The sequence below is a fragment of the Falco peregrinus genome, chromosome 2, assembly GCF_023634155.1.
Source record: "Falco peregrinus isolate bFalPer1 chromosome 2, bFalPer1.pri, whole genome shotgun sequence".
Lineage (NCBI taxonomy): Eukaryota > Metazoa > Chordata > Aves > Falconiformes > Falconidae > Falco > Falco peregrinus.
Window position 1 is genome coordinate 81,015,589 of NC_073722.1, and position 20,595 is coordinate 81,036,183.

At 37.7% G+C, this 20,595-nt stretch overlaps 1 protein-coding gene across 4 annotated transcripts in view; it reads right to left on the bottom strand.

Annotated features, from left to right (window-relative positions):
- The window catches only part of FSTL5 (follistatin like 5), a 322,297-nt gene that overhangs the window by 221,466 nt on the left and 80,236 nt on the right, over window positions 1–20,595 (bottom strand). For all 4 annotated transcript variants that reach the window (XM_055797132.1, XM_055797130.1, XM_055797131.1 and 1 more), the window contains exon 4: window positions 3,984–4,232. In XM_055797132.1, coding sequence (XP_055653107.1) covers window positions 3,984–4,232 — 249 coding nt within the window. The remainder of the gene's footprint in view (window positions 1–3,983; window positions 4,233–20,595) is intronic.

Genomic DNA, 20,595 nt, shown 5'->3' on the forward strand with positions numbered 1-20,595 from the left:
AATTACAAGAGTGGAGAAAAAGTAATTATCTTGATCCATGTCACAAATGCACAATTTTTTTAACAGCCTCAATCATCAGTGAAAGACAAAGAGATACTCAGAACTTTCTACTTCAACTACTCTTTTATGCTTTTGTTCCACATGTATTTGAGAAAAATGTATGAGAATCAGTGTGAGGCAATAAAGACAGCAAGTGACAATGAAAAAGGAAGGAGTCCAATGAATCTGGGCATAAAAGAAGAATAAAAATCTAGCTAACAGATTTAGTGGCAAATAATCTACATAAAAGGCAGGTAAGGGACAAGAATCTGCAGTTTTAGTTTTAGAAAAACAGCATATCAGGAGAGAACAGTTTTGACATAGGTAGCTTTCACTACTTTAAAATGCATTTATCAAATGGTTTAGACAAGACTCTTTGAAGAATGTGATGGTTTTTGTCTGTTGTTTCATGCACAGCTTAGGGAAGACACTGATTTCTCAGTGGTGTTAATGGAGCTTCAACATATAAACCAAAGATCTCTTTCATTTAGTGAGTCAGCCCTTTAACTTCACTCATCATGTAGCATTTAAAAGGGTAATTTTCAAACCATTAAGAAGAACTCATGATGTTTGAGATCAACTATAAATCATTCTGTTACAAGACGTATTATTTAAATAATTATAGCTACTTATCTGCTATTGTAATGTTAATCAGGTATACAGAACATTTGATTATGAAATTTCATTCTCCAGATACAGAATACTAAATCGTTTTCTTGGTAAGCTTACTCCTTTAAATAATGTGTATTTCACAGCTTCTCTGATCTTGAGCTTAGCACCCAAGCTGTTTAAAACTTAAAACTTATTCATGACGAAATATTTCCCCTCAAGAAGGAGGGGGAAGGGGGGAATCAAACCAGTATGTGGAACTGAAACCCAAAACACCCAAAGCATAGTCTTGTTAGAGATAATTATGAAACTTAGAACAGAAAAAAAAAAAAAAAAAAAAAAAGATAAAAGTGACCAAATTCACAGTTGTTTGATCTGAAAATAAACCAATTAGCAATAAACCAGAAAGCGAAGATATTTCATTGCAATCATCACACATATAGTCATTGTTGTCAGGGACTACAATATCATGTAACAGCATCTTGTAGGCATACTGACACTCTTTCCCCTCTTGCCTGCCCCAGTTCACATTAGCCTTTATTAAAGAATTCTGTGAAAGACTAAACAAAATGCTCAGAATATTTGTTTTCTGAACATAAGATCCTTTTTGATTTCTTCTGATGTCAGAAGCAGCTCGTTGAACTGAGATCATTGGTGCTAGAGGATGCCAGCCAAACTAACAAGAACAAACTAACAAGGAGGCCAGGTACTTCTGACACCATGGATATTGATGGGGATATTGATTCTCTAGCTAGGAGTCCTACTGTTGAGGGGTCTTTTTCCTATTAGTTTTTTAATATTTTTGACCTGCTAACTGCTAGGACTTCAACCCTGCTGAAGGCAATGTACTAGTGGCTAGCTCAGAAGTGTTTTGTAAAAGGAAGGAATCCCATAAAAATAGTTTGAAATCTTCTGGCTCCTTCACCATATCTACATAGTGAATGTTGAGGGACATTCAACAGCCATGAATGGCTACAAAGCTTTAATGTCACTGTGCTGCACTACAGCAATGAATGAGCTGAAGCTGGAGGCAGAAATTGAGATTGGTAAGGCCCATATATACCAAATAAAGGAAAATAAACAAGTGGGACTGGGGAGAGCTAACACTGCTGAAGTCAACATAAGATGACAAAGAAGCAATAAAATTAAATATTTCATACTATCTGCAGGCATCTAGTTATAGTGCCCGAATGAGATGACTTGAGTGTCTTGATAAGTAACAGTTTTCACAAGGAAACTCAGAGAAAGTCACTTGGATACCCTTGTCCTTTTCTGAAGATGGTCACTGGCTAAAGGAGAAACCTACTTTTTAATCCAGCATCTAAACTAGGTATCTCAAGTTGAACACCATTCAGTAATTCCATTGACCACTACAAGACAGATGAAACTGATGTGGTAAATTTAAAACATAAATATGAATTAATAAAACTTTAGGCAGTATTTGGATATTTCTAGCTAAAGTACTGTCTCACTTTCCATTTCATTAAGTATCTCACTAAATTTCCCCCCCTTCAAAAAAGAACCACTATAATTTTTCAAACATGTTCTGAATTTATTTGTATTGTATATAGCACACTGAAGAACTGAAATTAGCCCCATGAATTTAAACATTTTCGTGTTTGTTGCTGTCATTTGCTCTGTCAGAGTACTACATCAAAAGTTTTTTTAAAAAGAGATTGTGATTGTTAAGACACAAGACAGAAGCATGCACATTTTGCTGTTATTGCACAAACCATTCCCTACAAACCCCATGCTAATACTCCTAAAATCAACTAATTTTCCACTACCTCCAAAAACCATGACATGTATTGCGGTGACACATAACTTCTATACAGTGTCCACATTTAGTGTTGAGCAAATTTAAACTTTCACTGTTACTTACAAGAATATTTCCCATTATAAGATTTCCACACATACCCCTTCAGTCTATGAACCCCTGCCCCTTAACGTGTTTTGATGAAGTTGCTGACTTAGCATGTCTGTTGAAGGAGGTAATGGAGGAAAGTCACTTCACCTCAGCAGTCACCCCATTTACTCAGCAAGAAACAGTTCTATAAAGCCCACCTGTGCAAGCATTATATTTTTTTCTTTAATTAAGTTCATGAGAAAAGATAATTTCTGGTTGATTCCCCCTGCCCACTCCCAATATTCGATTGTTCTACTAAAACCTTTTCATAATAATGAAGATACTGATATTTGTGCGTGACATGGGATGTTTGGATTTGGTAATATAAAGCCTAGTTTTCCATTTAAAGGACAATTCCTCAACCATAAATTTAGTGAAAAATTCAGCTTTGAAAATACTAAAATTTCCTTCATTTGAACAAAAAAAGTACAGAATCTTGAAAATTCTGATTAAAGTATAAGTGGAATATTGTAATTTAAATGAATGTTCCCTACAAGGTGAATTTCATTTAACAGAAATATTTTAGTAGACTTCTCTCTGTGGTACTAGTTACTAGATGCTATTATTACGAAGGCAACTATATCCACAACATATAGTAATGTTAACAAAAACAGGACAGTCTTCCAAAACAATGTGATTTACTTTAACCCCTAGGTAGACTCATTAAAAATGGCCTTATTTAAAAACATTTCCTGTCCCCTCCCAAAAGCCATCTGCCTGCTTAAACCAGGAAAATCATGCTGCTGCAAATCCATCAAAGTACTCATAAACATGATTAATCAAGGTCTGTATTGGCAGGGTTCCAGAAACCTGCAAGGTGTGCTCAAATTACAGAAAAAAAGAGCAAGTTGCACTTGTTGACATCTTCAGTATAAGATGCTTAACATATAGTCTATCTCTCAGCTAAAGTAGCTAAACTTGCATGTTTTGGTAAATATGCAGGTAAACCTCTTCATTGTCCAAATTCAAAGCAAGGAAGGTCCATTTAGCCATTAAACAAGCTGCTGGTCTATCAACTTCAACACCAAACATAAGCACAGGTTCTGCAGGCTTACAAAACCCCTCTGAAATCCTAAATTGTTTTTTCTAAAACAGAGATTAATATCCTTTGGGTCTGTAAGTACATTCAGATGAATGAGGTCAACAGCCACATTTGTAAGATGCCATGGATTAATTTCCAAGAGAACTGGTTTATTCAGGTTAAAAACAGGTGATTGCCCAGAGCACTAAGTAAAAGTAGTAATAATAAAAAAATTTAAAAAAAACCAACCACACAACCAAGCCATAAGATATTTCTGGAGTGAGATACTTAACTTTTTGAGTCATTTATTCACTGCACACTCTGCCTAGCCTCTATAAAGCTTTAATTGAACTGTGTGAAAACACATACCTAATAGAAATATTCTAGATATTGTTGAGGTGCACTTACCTTTGAAGAAGCAATCTTCATTGTGTACAATGGTGACCTTTTGCTTTTTCAGACAGGCAGCCCTGTGCACTTCGCAATGGTTTTCATAGAATTCTCCATCGGAACCGCACACAGGCTTGTAATGTGGCTTGCAGTGCTCCATACACAGACACTCAGCTTGGCCAGTCTCCCCATTCACAACGCAGTGCCTACCAAGACCGCAGTACTTGTTTTCGCATGATTCGAAATGACCATCTTGACCCATATACCCTATAAAATAAAAAAATAAAAAAGCTAGCTTTGAGATATTACTTACATTGTGTTTAATTGCATGCAAGACACAAAAAGGATTGCATTATGTAAACAAAGTGAGAATATATCCTTTGTTGCATCCTTGACATGCTTAACATAGGTCAGCCTGAAATTAAACCAATTTAATCTTGTTATCATGACTAGGTATACTTTTAGTCATTGTCATGTGTCAGATTAACTGTAACTAAGAGCAACATCTAGTAACAATACTAGATTTACTCTTCATTAAAAAAAATACTAATAAATCATGTCTTCTTAAATGTAGATTGAAGTTTCTTGCCTTAAAATTGCTACGCTATTGCATGCAAAAGAACAATGTATTCTCTAGAATTTAGATCATAGAGTATCTCAAGTTGGAAAGGACCCATAAGGATCATCAAGCCAAATGCCCTGCTCCTCGCAGGACTACCTACAAGTAAACCATATGACTAAAAGCATCATCCAGATACTCCTCAAAGATGGACAGGCAGATAAAATAGACATTCACACATCAAGACTGGTATGCAAGAATAACTAGAGCTGTGTCAAGGCTCTTAACCAACATGAAGAAGAAATAAAGCCCCAACCATCTGTGGTGGCAAGACAATGATGCTTCGGGGAATAGAGCAGGGTGGAACAGCAGGACTGATAGATCAAGTGAATGGTGTCTAGAAGGAGTCAGATGAGCCTCTGGTGGTAATTCAGTTAGATAAATGGGATCTGGATAACAAACAGAGCTTTAAGAGGGCTGCAGTAGAGTTAAAGGAGTTTCTACTGCCCACAACTCACACCTTCTTCTGCTCCTAGAACATGGCAATGGATTGCCTACATTAGACTACCAGAGCCATCCGTCCACTCTCTATCTTATTTTACGTGGTGGCAGCAGCACAAGTAAGTACTGTGATCAGCAGCAGTTCTCTAGGTAAAAACGGAAGTGCACCACAGTAGTTCCTTAGTATATCCTCAGTTTCCATCTTGGCTGCCACAGAACTATGTAGTCACTTCTGGGTGAGGAAAAGGGTATGGCAAGAAAAAAAAACCCAGAATTGTCAATTGCAATTACCAAAACTTCAATTACATAGGTGTTCTGATACCATAATTGTGTCCAAAAATAAGTATAAAAATACTAAAATGTCTCCAAACGTGGGAACAGACACTGCCCTTCACAGTCACTCCATTTTATTCTCTTGCTGTACACTCCTAATCTCCAGAACAAATAAGAATCTGATCTCCAAATACTATACACACCTAGTTTTCTAACTCCTTGCAATACTTCCCTTATCCTCACAGCCTAGCTGAATGACACTTGGCTGCCCCATAAAAAAAACCGTACGAACAAACAAATGGCAACGCATAATTTTTTTGTATTACACTGCAAGGTGAAAAGCTAACATGTCAAGACCATAGTTTGTCACACATTGCTCCTAGCCACTAAGAATTTGTTTATCACTTCTAGTGGCAGAAGCAAATTCTTACCACTTTTTCTTCCTAAGCCTACAGGTCTATTAGACCTAAGACAACAGTGCTTTGACTCTACTTTCTCATACAGCACAGATTTTCTGCAGACAAATGTACTACACAAAGTATGCAACCATGAAATTTGGCTCTAATGACGAATGGTTTTGCTGTATTATTTTATAACACTTTGACAACAAAGTTGAGAGGACTATGTATTCACCTCGGATGTTGCATATCTGATATAACTACACTACAGGGATTTTTATACACTTGCATGAAACAGTATAGACCAGGCTGATGGCGAGTTTAACTCCTCATGTACCAAACTGACTTGAAATGGGCAAACCAAATTCCACATTAAAAATTTCCAGTATTACTCCTGTGCCAACGTATCACCACTATATACAAGCAACAGACATTAACTGACATAAATGAATGTAAATCAAATTTCCTTCTACTACCGCTACCTCAAATAAAGTCTTGCAATGTCCCAGAGTACTTCATAGCACAGGTCACGTACACACATTACAAAATTGCAGAACTTCTCTGAAGTGATGGAACTGTTGCAGTTTGAGACCAAGGTCCATAAATCATTACTATTTCTGCTTTCTGAATTGGAAGATAAAGATCTCAACCTGACAACTGCCCCAAATTATTGAGAGGTGTCTCAACAAGACACTGTGCTGTGTATTGCTGTGAAAGTAGACACTGATTCAAGATCTCACTTGGGACTTCATTTTAGTACTACAATTGAATCTGATGCCTGAATGCAAAATAGCTACTTTCAGATGAGGGAGAATGACTTGCATAATATTTATCGATATTTATAATATCGGTATATGTCAGTGTATACCAGTCACGTACATCAACAAACAAACAAGCTTTTTGCCCTAATGAAAAACTGTATTGCTTTGTTATGAAATGTTTTATAAATGTCTCCATTTTACACCATTAACTATTCCAAACCAATACATACATTTGCATACATCACTGCACACAAAACTCCTTCTACTGAAGCGGACAGTGATATTCCCATTGACCTCAACAGAGGCTTGACTCTTTCTTCAGATACAGTCTTTGCCTTAAGTTCAGCTATTTTTAATGCCTTCAGAATAAATTTTTTTTAGGCAGGTTTTTTTAAGCAGTTAATTATTATTTTTTTTTAAATAAGGTAGTGACACAGATCTAGGAATTTTAAGACTACCAATAGAAAACAAGGTTCTCTGTAATGGCATGGATTTGATTCCTCTTTACATTTCTCAGGAATTATTAATGAAATATTGGGACAATCAGACTTCTAATTCACAGAGGAATAAGCCAGTGAAACAAAGGAGATACCGGACATTTTGAATAGCCTTAGTAAGGGGTGATTTACAAGCTACGGATAAAAAGCACTTGCATTTTGTTGTCAGAGCTGAAAAAAATGCAAAACATTTGACCTAATATGATGATACAACATTGACAGTAACCTTTCTGTTTACACAAATTTATCCCCTTAGCTCATTGCCAAATAAGCCTTTAAAAATACAGCTGTAAAAATCCGATATACAAAGAACTTTTGTAATCATAAGAAGGTTTCATTGATGAAGGCAAGTAAAGCACAGCTTCATTACCAGTCTGACCCAGTATGTTTGGTTAGACAGACCTGAGCGAGGTCTGGCAGGGGTACTGCAGGGTATTCAGGACTCTTACCTAACAGGCTTTTCATTGAGTTGCACGGATCTTCCTGTCTGTGCCATGGTAGGAAGAATGAAAACTCAGTGTATGAACTACTCCTCAAGCAAAACCAACTTCTGCTGCTTTTCACTGTCCCAGCCCTACTTGCAAGAATCACTATATTTGGCAAATCATTTTATTTTTAGTTTCCAATAAAGGTAGTTCCTTTAGGTAGCAAAAGTTTTCATCTTGGAAGACAGCTGTTTCCTGTTTAGGTATAAAGCTACAGGAATCTTGTTATTCTCAAACAAGAAACCATCTTTTAAACCCATTTGGGCTGTGGCTTGCAGCTCGTTCATGAAACACCTGACTATTCCACTGACTCTCAGGAAATCCCCATTATTATTTTTCCTTCCTGGAATTGTTATTAATGGAGGTATACTTTTGCTAGAGTTATAATGGAAGGGGTTTGGGGGTTTGGATTTTTAATGCCAGGACAGGTAAGTCTTCTGCGACAAAACTGCTCAGGTTGCAGCACCCATTCAGATGGCCATCACCACCATCTCCCTCCAAGTTATAAACCAAAAAAACACACCAAGTTTTTCTGAAGGCTGTTCACCTATCTAAAGCATTTAGATTTAGAATGTAAACTACTCCAGGATTAACTTAGATTCCTATATCTGGACATAATTCATAGAGAAGATAAACAACTTAGCATATTCAATATTAACAGACTGAGAGCAAGTAAATCAATATGACAAATAATCCACCCATGAATGCTAATCTTATTCCAGCAATTACATTGGTATTGCTTATGTGATGATATGTAAGTCTGCATTTGTCAAGTGCCACAATGCAACAATAGGAAAATACGTACCCATATTAGCTACCCACTCTGAATTTTCAGCAAAAAAAAGTGTCATACCCATGCATTCTGAGAGGGTCTATATACTATGGGAAATCAAACGTACTTTGTTCAATTTGAAAGTAAGTCAGGAAACATTCAAGTTATCATAGCCTTAAGTTTTAAAAAAATACACTTTTAAGAAATATCATTAAAAATGTATTATGCCTCAGACAGCCAAAGCAGTCATACAGGTTTTTCACATTCTCTTGAAACTTAAACATTTATGTCTAAACAGACATAAAATGAAACAACAAACAAAAAGAAAGACTATTTCTAAAAAAATTAAGAAAGTGAAATTGTTTTGGCTTCTCCTTTAAGACAAATCTTAATAAACACAGTTTCAAGCTGTCAGTTAGGTTTCCTCACACAAGTTTCCTACCTAAAAGTCAGTTTAACAGCACCAGAGTCAAGCAAGTTTCAGGTCACAATGGCATCACTTACACTTGGGAATTAAGTGGATTTTTTAACATGCAAACGGCTCACAGGAGTATATAATTTTTCCTTTAATCAGTTCAAAGAAAAGTTGCGCATGGAAACTGGAAATTCATGAGTGTATGAATCACCACATTCTCCAGTTGGCCCTATGCTGAAACACACACAGGTTTTCTGCATGTTGAGCCCTCTCCCATAAACTCAAGAGTTTTTCTTTCATTTATTTCCTTAACAGAATAATTTGCGTTCATGGCTTCTGTCATAACTTGCAGCATTATCTATATGCCCTCTAAAAAACAGTTGCAGCTATTTTTCGAGACAGCACAGTACGTCGATATCTTGTGTACAAACAACTGATGCTGATTTCTGGGGTCAGGAGTCCCATTCCCTCCCCATCCCCTTTTATTTAAAACAATTCTGTAAATGACAATTTCAACTCTGCAGCTGCAATTTGATTCAACATAGTAACTATGAAAGGCCCAACCAAGACTAATGTTTGTAAGGGTTCATTTCATTAAAAGAAGTAAGAGGGAAAAAAAAAAAAAAAAAAGATTGATTACCACCTAACCATTAACACTGGTAGGGCATTAACACTGTGCATGACCCCAGAATGAACAGGATCTTCCCATAAATACTAAAGCTCTAGACTTTTTTTTTTTTAAAAAAAGTTGTAGTATTTTAACAGCAGTTCTTCGACAAATTTTGTTATCACTAGCAAGAACAGCTTGTAATTACACTGAACATGACACTAAGTTTGCATTACTCATTATCCAGCACTCTTAGAACATCAAATTCTTCAGTAATGTAGCATTTTTTATTTTTTTTATTGCGGTTAGGAATATTTTAGGCATGGTACAATATTTATAGAAAAGGGTGGCTTATTTGAGAGTAAATAAAAATTATTTATGTTTTGTCAATGTAACACGGTAATAAAGTTCCCCTGCGTAACTATCAGCACATACCTTAAGAAACTAAAGAAATAGAGGTTTTTGAACTCATGTTACCAAATAGTCTCTAAATATGTCATTAGAGTGGCTTACCACAGCACATGCCTTGGTTTTAAACGGTAGCAGCTTTGGTTGAATGGCTGTTGCATGAGCCTGTGTTCTATTGGGCAATACAGTTTTAACAGCTGGCTACTACATGATCTGCATTCCAAACTAACCAGCTTAGCCAAACTTTTGGACACATTACTAGGAATTTCTATTCCATACATTTTTCTGAAGATACCTCTGGAATACAGTCATCTGGGGCAGGGTGGTGGTGTGTAAAGAAATCTCACTTATGGTCATGTTCATGGATTTGCATGCAAAGTAGTTTTAATGCACATCTTCTGTAAATTCTATACAGGCAGTTATGTATTTCTTACAAATTATTAAAGTGACAAAAATATAAATGCATGCCCCCATGTTTATTCACTTCTCTCACTATTCTGTGACTGAACCTTAACGATTCCAGGGTATCTTCAACTTAAATAATCTTTCATGCCACTAACTAGAACATGAAGCTCTCAAAAGTAGGAGCGATCGTAAATCACACACGTGGCTCATCATTACTTTGCTATGCTATGGTTTTCTTTCCGCATCAGCCACGTAATCTGGGGTACTTCATACAACAGTTTACTTTGCCTGTGTATACAAACAATTTTTGGCTGTGTCTTGTATTGTTGTCTCCTCTATTCTTCCCTGCCTGACACCCACACACACCCACACACCCTGCAAAAACACCGAAACGCCCCCTCCTGTGTAGGGGGCCTGGAAGTTCTGTAAGGATTTCAACCTTCTTAGAATTTGATTGAAATTTTCTGTCAGTATTTGTCAGTGGCTGGCTAACAGAAATAGATATAGACATTACAACAGCACGTGCGCTTTTTTGTTGTTTTGTTTTTACCTGAAGTGTCAGGCTAAATCCCCTTAGGGGAACAAGCAAGTATGCCTGTCTTGTGTATCCAAATAAAGTGAATTTCTTATTAAGATAAATTAGGAAAAAGGTAAATTAGGAATAAAACAGAAAAAGTACTACACCTCTAAAGAAATATGCAAAACTACAGTCTGTAAAAGAAGAAAACACCTGTAATATCAAGAAGATTAGTAAGTGTTGCATACCCAGCTGTTAACCTGAAATACTGAAACTTTCCAAGAGTGTTATCTGGCGGTCAGAAACAGCTCGGCAGCCCCGCCCGTGTGCGTCCTTCTCTGACTAGCACCTCGCAGCTCCCTTCAGCTAACTGCACAGAATTTAGTTTCCCCAAAAAAGAGAAAAACCGAATCGCACCTCCTCTGCTTGAATGCAACCGAAGACCGGGAACAAAAACACCACGAAAGAAACAGAGGCGAAATGGCAACACAACGGCAACCACCGCTGTGTAAAAGCAGCTTCTGCCCGTTGGGCTGAAACGCTTCTCACCTTCCCCAGCCTCCAGCGGCCCCCGCCCCGCCCCGCCCGGCCCCCGCCCCGCCCGGCCCCCGCCCCGCCCGGCCCCCGCCCCGCCCCGCCCCCGCCCCGCCCCGCCCCCGCCCGGCCCCCGCCCCGCCCGGCCCCCGCCCCGCCCCCGCCCCGCCCCGCGCCGGGGGGCTCAGCAGCCGCCCCAGGCCGCACCCACGTTAAGGACCTTGCGTGATGCCGGACCGATGAGCCGCCCCGTTTACGCGGGGGGCTGTTGGGCACCCGCTGTGGCGGCGTGACGTAACGCGCCCCCGCGGAGCCGCGGCGCAGCCTGGGCCCCGCGGCCGCCCGGCGTCTGCCGCCGCCAGTGCCACCAGCCCCACGCCCAGGGCTCGGGCAGCAGCGTCTCGCCTGCAAGCCCACGGCCCGGAGGGCTGTCGGTCCCCGCCGGTGACATTGCTGTCCAGGCTGAGGCTGGGGCTGTGCCCGTGGGAACCCGGGAAGCGCTGCCGAAGTCGCTTTTCACTGCCAGGAGGTGACGTCCCGGTGCTAAGCCCTGTAAACCTGCTCGCGTTCGGCCGGTGACCATTGCGGTGGCAGAGCCGTCCGTGGGCTCGGGCCAGGCTGCGTGCCTTACCCCGGGGAACGGGGCACACCTGCGCGGGTCTGGGGTGCCTGCGCTGCTGGGTTGGGTGCAAACAGACTGATGGCCTTACCACAGCTTCAGCAATTCCTTACATTCAATTAAAACCCTCAGCTGTACCTAGCACTAGCACTCACCGTGTCTTTCTTTCTCACCTATTGTCTTTGGAAAGACAATATTAACTGTTGAAAAGTTACTCATTTAACATCAAACCGGTGGCAAACAGCTTACATTCCAAAACAAAGTGGGAAATGAGATGTTTGCCTCCTCATGGACACGTGGACCTTTATTCAAATGGCTGGTCACTTTTCAAATGGCTGATCGCTTTTCAAATGCTTGATTACTGTTCAGTTGCGGCACAGCAGGCAAACCTCTGTCCTGCCTGATGCGTCCCCAATGTCACCAAGAGCAGGAACTGTGTGGATCACAGCAACAGCAGTTTTAAAAAGGTCGTAGTTTGAACAATTTTTCACACATTTTAATGCTCATTTGAAATATATCTCACTGACAATCACAAAGAGCTACTAGCTTAATTCTCAGTCAGACAAAACACCCTGAGTATTGCTTTGTTTAAAAACCACACTGAATAGTTTTAGCAACAATGATCAAAATAAGCAAAACTTGCAGCTAAATTATGGACTGGAATTCCCCTTTTACTTTGTTAAATATCAGAAAGGCTGTTTACGATTTGGTCTCAAGAACCAAGGTAGTAACTGCTGTATGGCACAATAATATTAACTGTTCCTCCGTGGTAACTTTTCACATGAAGAACAGATTTGTCAATTTTGAATAAATAGTGTAGTAAAAGGCTAATGTTTCCTCCATAGGCATATGTAGCTTTCCGGGAGTTAAATATGCTCCTATATGAAACAACAGTATAAACAGAAAATGTAACTTATCCCCTGATCAAGTAGCTGGCACTAAAGAGGTAATTGAATTATCCATAGTACAAACTATCATACTGTAATCTATTTATTATACAATTCCTGTGTTAGGCATTGAAACAACACTGTTGTGAAGGGTTTTTTTTTACTTCAAAACCCTCCCTGCGGAAAAGAGCTGTGATGGCTTTCTGCTACCTTTCCCAAGGAGCTCAACTAGCAAAAGTAGCGTAGACACAGACCAGCATTTAAATCGTCAGGTTAGATTGCAGCAGCATTACAGATCAAGGAAAGCTAAAAAGAAATGTCAAGCATTTTCAGTTTTAGTGATTAGAAATATTTGCTTTAGTAAATTTGACATTGTCCATTGTTTTCAAGTTGTTACTAAGGGACTGTGGTGGATTGACCCTGGTTGGCAGGTAAGCACCCACCCAGTCCATCCACCACCGCCTCCAGGAATTCAGGAGGAATTCAATAAGGAATTAATTCATTAATTTCCACCAGCAGGCAGATGCCCCGCCGCCTCCTGGAAACCAGCCCATGTAACAGGGCCATGTCTTAACCACCAATGTCTCCCCTTCCACCCTCTTTCCCCCAGCTGATACTGCTAAGCAGAACATCACAGGGTAAGGAATATTCCTTCGGTCGGTTCAAGGCAGCTGTCGTGGCCATGTCCCCTTCCAGCTTCTTGCTGTGAGGGGGTCAGAGTAGCAAAAAGTAAAGGCCTTGACGCTGTGCAAGCACTGTTCAGAAACAGCTACAGCCCAGCACTGCCTTGGTCACCCGTCTGTAACACAGCACTGTCTGGGGTGCTATGAATAACATGAACCCCCAGAAAGACCCAGTGCGGGAAGTGCAAGAGCTTTGGAAGTGCGAGAGCTTCAGAAGTACGAGAGCTCCGTAGGCATCAGTAAATCCAAGGAGGCAATGGCAGCACAGGGGGGTGGGGAGTGAGTTAAACTAAACTAATAGGCAGTGGATTTTTTTAAGGAATAAATATATTTAGAAGAATATGATAATAATGTTTATATACAGAATTTCTAATTCAATTTGGCTGACAAAAGTAATAAGAGACTAATTATTTTCCATGTCCTTTACCTGTGTGGAACATAAATACATGCAATTTAACACTGTAAGGTTTATTAATGCGAGCTGTGATCTTTACAAGTCCTTCAGAAAGAACAACAAAACACTGCAGACTTGTATATATGACTGTAGCTCTCAAAGACACTTAACTCAGCTAACAAACTTTGACACAAGTGACCCGTGTGTGGATTTCTAAGAGATAAAAACCCAAAACCAAACAAAAAAAACCACAAAATACAAATGTCATTCCAAAAGGTATGCAGTATCTGAAAACGGTGCTTCAAAGATAGTAAAGATGAGTCTTAAAAAGAATGTCTTTACAAAGAATAGACATGTACATGGTGAAGCAATACCATTTGCCTCTGGACCTTGTGAAATTAAAATAATTTCCAATAAGCTTGAACTTTCATGACTTAATTCTGCCATTTTAAGTTATATAGCTAAGTGATGCATAGCAAAATGCACTGTGTATACACCTTTTTTTTCAGAGCAGGACTGATCATATGTGTTCCACACATACAGCAAAGCTTTGTTTTTTTCTGAAGGAGTTAGAGTTAACCCAAAATATCTACAATTACCAAAAAACACCCTTAAAGGTAGACTGCACTAAAATGAAAAGGCAAAATGCTTTTCCAGATCTCTATTAGGAGAGAACATTGCTCCATGAAACAAAAAAATACATGGAAAAGTAAAGTATCAAAAATCTTCATCTTGACATATTATATTAGAATATTCCTTTTTGAAAAATTTATAAAAGCAATAGTGCACATAAACAGTCTATTTATTTCTACATCTATGTTAAAGTCTGTGTACTTATTAAAAATTACTTGTTAGGCCTGAAACATCCATTCAAATAAATATCTTCTTTCATAGAATATAATGCGCTAGTGAGATGACTCAGTCAAGCAATGTGACTAATGAAAAATATTTCAGTCTAGGAAAAAAAGAGGAAAGTACAAATATGAATGAGAATGGGTACGCACTTCTTTAAAAGCACTTCAATCCATAAATTGCCATAGCTATTTCTGAAGAATTGAGATGTCAATGTACTTCCAGTCATGCTGGTTAGCACAAACTTGCTGTTAATTGTGTCTTTAAAACTATCCATTATTTTATAGAGAATTTAATCTGCATTACTTTTTGAATGTCCAACCAAAGCTTAATGTCAGTTTAATAGTATTGCTACACATGCATTCATAAAGGAACTTCACAGAATTCTGTTAGTGCTACAGTTTCTAAAAAAAGAAAACCAAAATGATGGGTAATGTATTTGTGTGTGAAGCTCTATGGAGCTCACATATACTTTTCTTGAAAAAGAGTTGGAAAACCCATCACCTAGAAAGGATGCTTTTTGTTTACTTTATAGTTATTCTTAATTTTCCACCTTACTTTAATATCTAATTTAAAAAATATTCATAAATATATATGGCCTAATTTTTTTCAACATAACTTTACTGGAGTGGGGTGATTATGTCCGAGTATCTATGCTATGACAATGTACAAGTGTTTAATTCGGCTTTTTTCTTCTTCCATTTTACTCACCCCCACAGGAATGATATGCTTTTCCATCTCATGTTTCCCTTCTTGAAGGAATTTTTTTGAGTGTACAATTGGCTTAACAGGTATATTTCACTAACAGGAACAGCACAAAAGCACCACAGATTAACTCAACAAGAAAAAGTCATTAAAGTTTGGTGAAATCGGCAACATGGTTGAGTCCAACTGATTTTTTCAGAGGCAGAGGGAGGCATATTCTGCTGTAACCTGTTACCTGTGTGCTCTGGGGAAACAGGTGATGTTCAAGGCAGCGATGTCAGCTCAAACAGGTAAGAATGTGCTTGTTTACTGCCTTGAACTCACTCACTCATATTTGATGAGGTTAAATTTATCAGTATAAATATAAATTACACATTTCTATCTGCAGTGCTTGCAGAACTCTTTTATTGTTGATGTAAAACGTGACAGGTAGTGAGCCAGTGAAGTTTGACAGACATATTTAGATAGCCTAAAATGTTACTGTTTTCTGAAAATGTGTACAATTGCTGCACATGTGTATAATAGTATAAAGAATACATGTAAACATATGTATCATTCTCCAAAATAATATCATGGTTAATGCATATAGCGTAGGACAGCTTAAAATATATTTTTAATCAAATCTATGTTGTTACAGAAGTATTGGGAAATTAAATTGTGACTAAAATAAATTTAGTCTGTTGAAAGCTAGATTTGGAGAATAATCTCATGATTTTGATCTGCTGAAGCTGTCAGTCCTGTAATACTGTGTCCGTGAGTATGTAAGATGCAGAAATCTTTCATCAAATAATTACCCTGACTCTGGGTTTCCTCCATTTTTAACTGTTGTAAGGAAGTTATTGTGAAGTGACTAGTTTTCTCCCTGTTGACCAAAAGTTCGATTTTGGAGGCAATAACTCTATCCCAGTAAATGTTTTGCCACATTTCCCCAATATATCCTGTTATCCTAACCTTCTTCCATGAAAAGAAGAAATGGAAAGCTTTCTTCTTTGAGAAATAGTCTATTCTAAAGCTCCATACATCATACATCTGAGGAAGTGAGTCAAACCTTGCTGCTATTCCAGTCTTTGTGGTGATCTGGGGGTCGCTAACTTAAAAGAACATGCGCATATTCTACATAAACTGCAAAATGGTATTCAGACTAGGTCTACACCACTTGCCACATTTACACAGAGAGCTTAGATTGAACTGAAGAATGCTGGAGCGTTCCACGGAGAATATGAGTTTCTAATTCTGCATCACGAGTTGCTGCCCAACTAAGGAGGCAGTGCCAAGGAGGGTAGTTTTTGTTTAACCAGTGTATGACCATTAAATAATCATTGATGAAAGATAAGTTTAGAAGAAAGTTATCTGTTATATGGTCTTTTTGGCTAAAATTTTTGTTTTGCTTTAGTTTGGTTTTATTTAAATCCAGTGAACCGATTAGTAATTTATATTCTCGAAATCAACGCTACAATGATTTCCAGCTTGTTTTTTCACTTCACCTTATCACTTACCATCATCTAGGAAGAGACTGGTTGGTCTGCTCTGGACAATGCTACCTGCCATGAGCACTGCTAAGACTCCTTGACAACCCCAATAACTGTAGGAGTTTGCTAGGTATGATAATAGCTCACAAGTTCATCTGCTTGTTTTGTGTTTCTGTAGCAACTAGATGCAAATGAAACCTCCTCAGAGGTGGAAGCTGCGTTTTCTACCTTTGATAGCCCTCTCTTTTCCTGTTCTGTGCTGATCCTGTTTTGATCTTAAAGAAAAAAAGACATTCAATAACATCAACAGCTTGAGACCTTATAAAGTTAACATTCTTTCTTCTCATGACTACCATCTCATTAATAACTATTATACAAAACCAAAATAAAACAAGGGGGCAAACAACTTTGGGGGGCGGGGAGGGGAAATCTTCTAAAAAGTTGTTTCCTGGGTAAAAATACTTGATAAAGCTGCAAATTAATTGCATTTGAAATTCTTTGACTCATGTTAATTTTTAAAAGCTTAAATGCTTTATGTGTTTTTCCAATTGAAATTCACAAAGTTCAACACATCCATGTTTGTTTTCATTAGTGAGCTAGCCACTAATGGCTAACAACAAACACAATTGCTTTTAACTGTTTAATGATGTAATATTAAACAAGATTACTATTAACAGATACAGTGGCACTCTTTATTCAACACAGTCTGTCTATTTGTTGCAAGGGCAATCTCATTATTTATGTGTCCATTTACAAAAAAATATTAGGTCTTTGTGCTTAGGCTCTTATAGAACAATTGCACCTAGAAGAAAATAATTGTATATTTACTGTTATGCAGAACTTTCAAAGTGCATGAAAGGAACAAAGACATGAAATCAGAATATTCAGCATAATTGAGCAAAGTGTTAACTGTACCATCTGAAGTTCTGTTGGTACCATCTGATTCCTGCAGCTAACACAGAAAGCATTCCAAGTGCTAGTAACTAAACTTGGCAGATTTTCAAGGTCTAGTTTGGTTTGGCTTGTTTGGTTTTTTTTTTCCTGTAACTGGACTATTTATCATTCTAGTTTAGCATTTGCTTAACTTCAGGACTGTAAAAATGAGAAGTCATTCTGTGTGGGTTTTATGCCTCTATCAATTTCTGTTTACTGAAATCAGGGAAAGATCATTTTACAGTACAGACGTTAACAGACAGCTCATGAGTGACCTTTCCCAGATTATTGGATCTACACTGAGATGAAAGTGGAGTGAGCAAGCTGTATTCTTTGTGAATTCATGCAGGGTGAACAGCAGATGTTTTAAAACAGTACTGACAGTGACCTAATTTCATACTGAACAAATATATAAATACATAAACAAATAACAAAACAACTGACAAAAAGTATTTAGTAGAGTGATTTTTCTAACGCTATTATTTTTTAATATTGTATTTTAATAAAAAAGGAAAACGTCTTAGTTTCTCAGGTAGTATTTAGTGCTTTTGGTTGCAAACCAATGTGCAATCACATAACAATATCTAACAGACCTCTTTTTAAGCTAAAACACCTGACAAGAAACAACACTTGAACAAAGTATGACTTTTATTTCCACAATTTTTGATTCAGTCCCTAGAATCTAATTACCAACAGCAAGAGCCATACTCCTATTTCTCACTTCTGAATTCAGCCTCAAGATCATTCTGGCTACCTTATGTTTATTTTCTTTATTGCAGTTTGTGGGAGGGAGGAAGGACCTTTGCTGCAGAGTTCAGGCTTCTTGGGGAATAGCCATCAGCTTGAAAAACCCAGTCAGTGAAATGCTTTGAAAATAAATTTCTAGTGACTGAACCTGAGCTTGATGAAAGAAACAAAGTCAGGAAAAAAAATTAACTGAAATATCTTAAGGATGTGATTTTGGTTCCTAACTTCACATCTAAGGAAATACACAAAACACAGCCAAAGAAATAAGAAAACATCTGGTCCCTTTTGTTTAGTTGATTCAGCCAAAGCATATATAGAAAAGGCATGTCTGTGCTATGATCTCAAATGTGTTAACAACCTACACACGACTTGCTTTCAATCCCGAGTTATTTGAAATGTTTTCCATTGCTATACTGTTTATATGATGTACCATTCCATTGCTAGTAAGTTATATAAAAAAGGGGGGAAAAGGAAAACTGAAGTCCAAAATGAGAACCATTCATATTTTAACCTGCTGTAATTTGAAACATTTATCTGTCAGGGTTCTATTGAACTCTCCAGTTTGGTTTATGATATTCAGAGGTTCTGGGTGGACTTGAATTAAGCATTTGGTGATCATGCAGAAAATAATTCAGCTTCAGATTAAAAAAATGAGGGAACGAAATAAGGCAGCTTTTTTGCAAAACAAAATAAAACACAGAAGCCTTGTACTGAACTACAGGCCTTATCCTCTTCAGTACCAAAGACAAAATTTGATTTTGCAATGTAAAGTAATGTAAGGATGTGCGTATTGCTTTATTGTCTCTCCACAAAAGCCTTACTTTGCATGGTTATGTTTCTTAGCTGTCCTAACTTTCCTAATATTTTCCAAGAGAATTGAATTTTGCATTGATTCACTTGGGTGTAAATTCTGGGCTTTGAATTAGGCTGAGTTTCTACTCTGGGTAGAAAAAAGTAATCATAAGAGACCTGGAGATAGCAGTAGGAATTGATTCTTGAGATTACGAAATTATGTGAGCAAGATGAATGAACTTCAAGCATGGCAGTTCTTAAAAAAAAAAAAAAAGATAGTGACAAGGACTGGAATATGAGGAAAGTCTATATGATTTCTGCATTCCCTCTAGAACAGAGGAACAGTAGAAACTAGAACTATCTAAAGAAACTCAGTGTTTATTTTTCTGTTATTGTTGTTGAACCATTCTGAAACAATTTCATTGAAAATGTAGCTTTCCTGAAGAACAGTCAATGCAAAACTAAAGAAAAGCTAAATGTTACCAGCATGTGAAGGAATGGGAGGAAAGTAGAAGGTCTACAAACCCCAAGCTGAAGTAGAAAACAGTAGAATATTGACAACCCAAAGGCCAGGATTATGCAAGTGTTTAAAAAAGCTATGAAATTAAATGAAATGGAATCTACTCTAAAGTGAAATCTACTCCTAAAAGACAGCATCGCAAGTATGCATGAAATAATGCATAATTCATCTTATATAACATCTCATAAAATCAACTAAAATAGCATTAAAAACTAGATTTATTTTAATTCTAGTGCTGACACAGTCTTTCAAAAATAAACACCAACAAAGTCTGAAGCTAAACTCAAAAAATACATTTTATGAATAGGTCTGATAACATCTATCACCAGGCAAATAACTCTATATCCCTATATTACTATACATATCCAACTTTTATAAACGGTGAGTTGTAAGCTATTACACAACTGAATTTATAGAATATTGATGTGCATTAATATTTTCTGAGTATAAAAAATACAGCAATGCGTGTAATTCTGAAGAAGTGAAAACAGCAAAGGAAAGTGAAAAGAGGTGAAAAGAGTAGTTATTGACAGCTACCTGTCAAATATTCTGTAACATGATTCACATAGCTTGTGTGTAAACAGGGAGGCATGAAGAGCAAGGGGTGCTTGCATTCTTCTCTGTGTTTTAGAGGGAGAGAGCTGTTATCCTGGAACTCTTTCTTTGGTTTGCCTCATGCTGCTGTGCTTTCCAGAAAATAAAATGGAAGTTTAGCAAAGTAAAAAAACCATACATTTCCCTTCCACTCCTCAAGAAAAAGCTGCTTTATTGCTGTGACTCTCAGCCATCCTTATAGTTGAAAAAAGTAGCTAATGGCTATTTTGGGGAAATATGGTGTTCCAGTCAAGCATTTCCCATGCCTTCTCTCCAGAAAGCTTCTTTCCTTTCTATTATCTT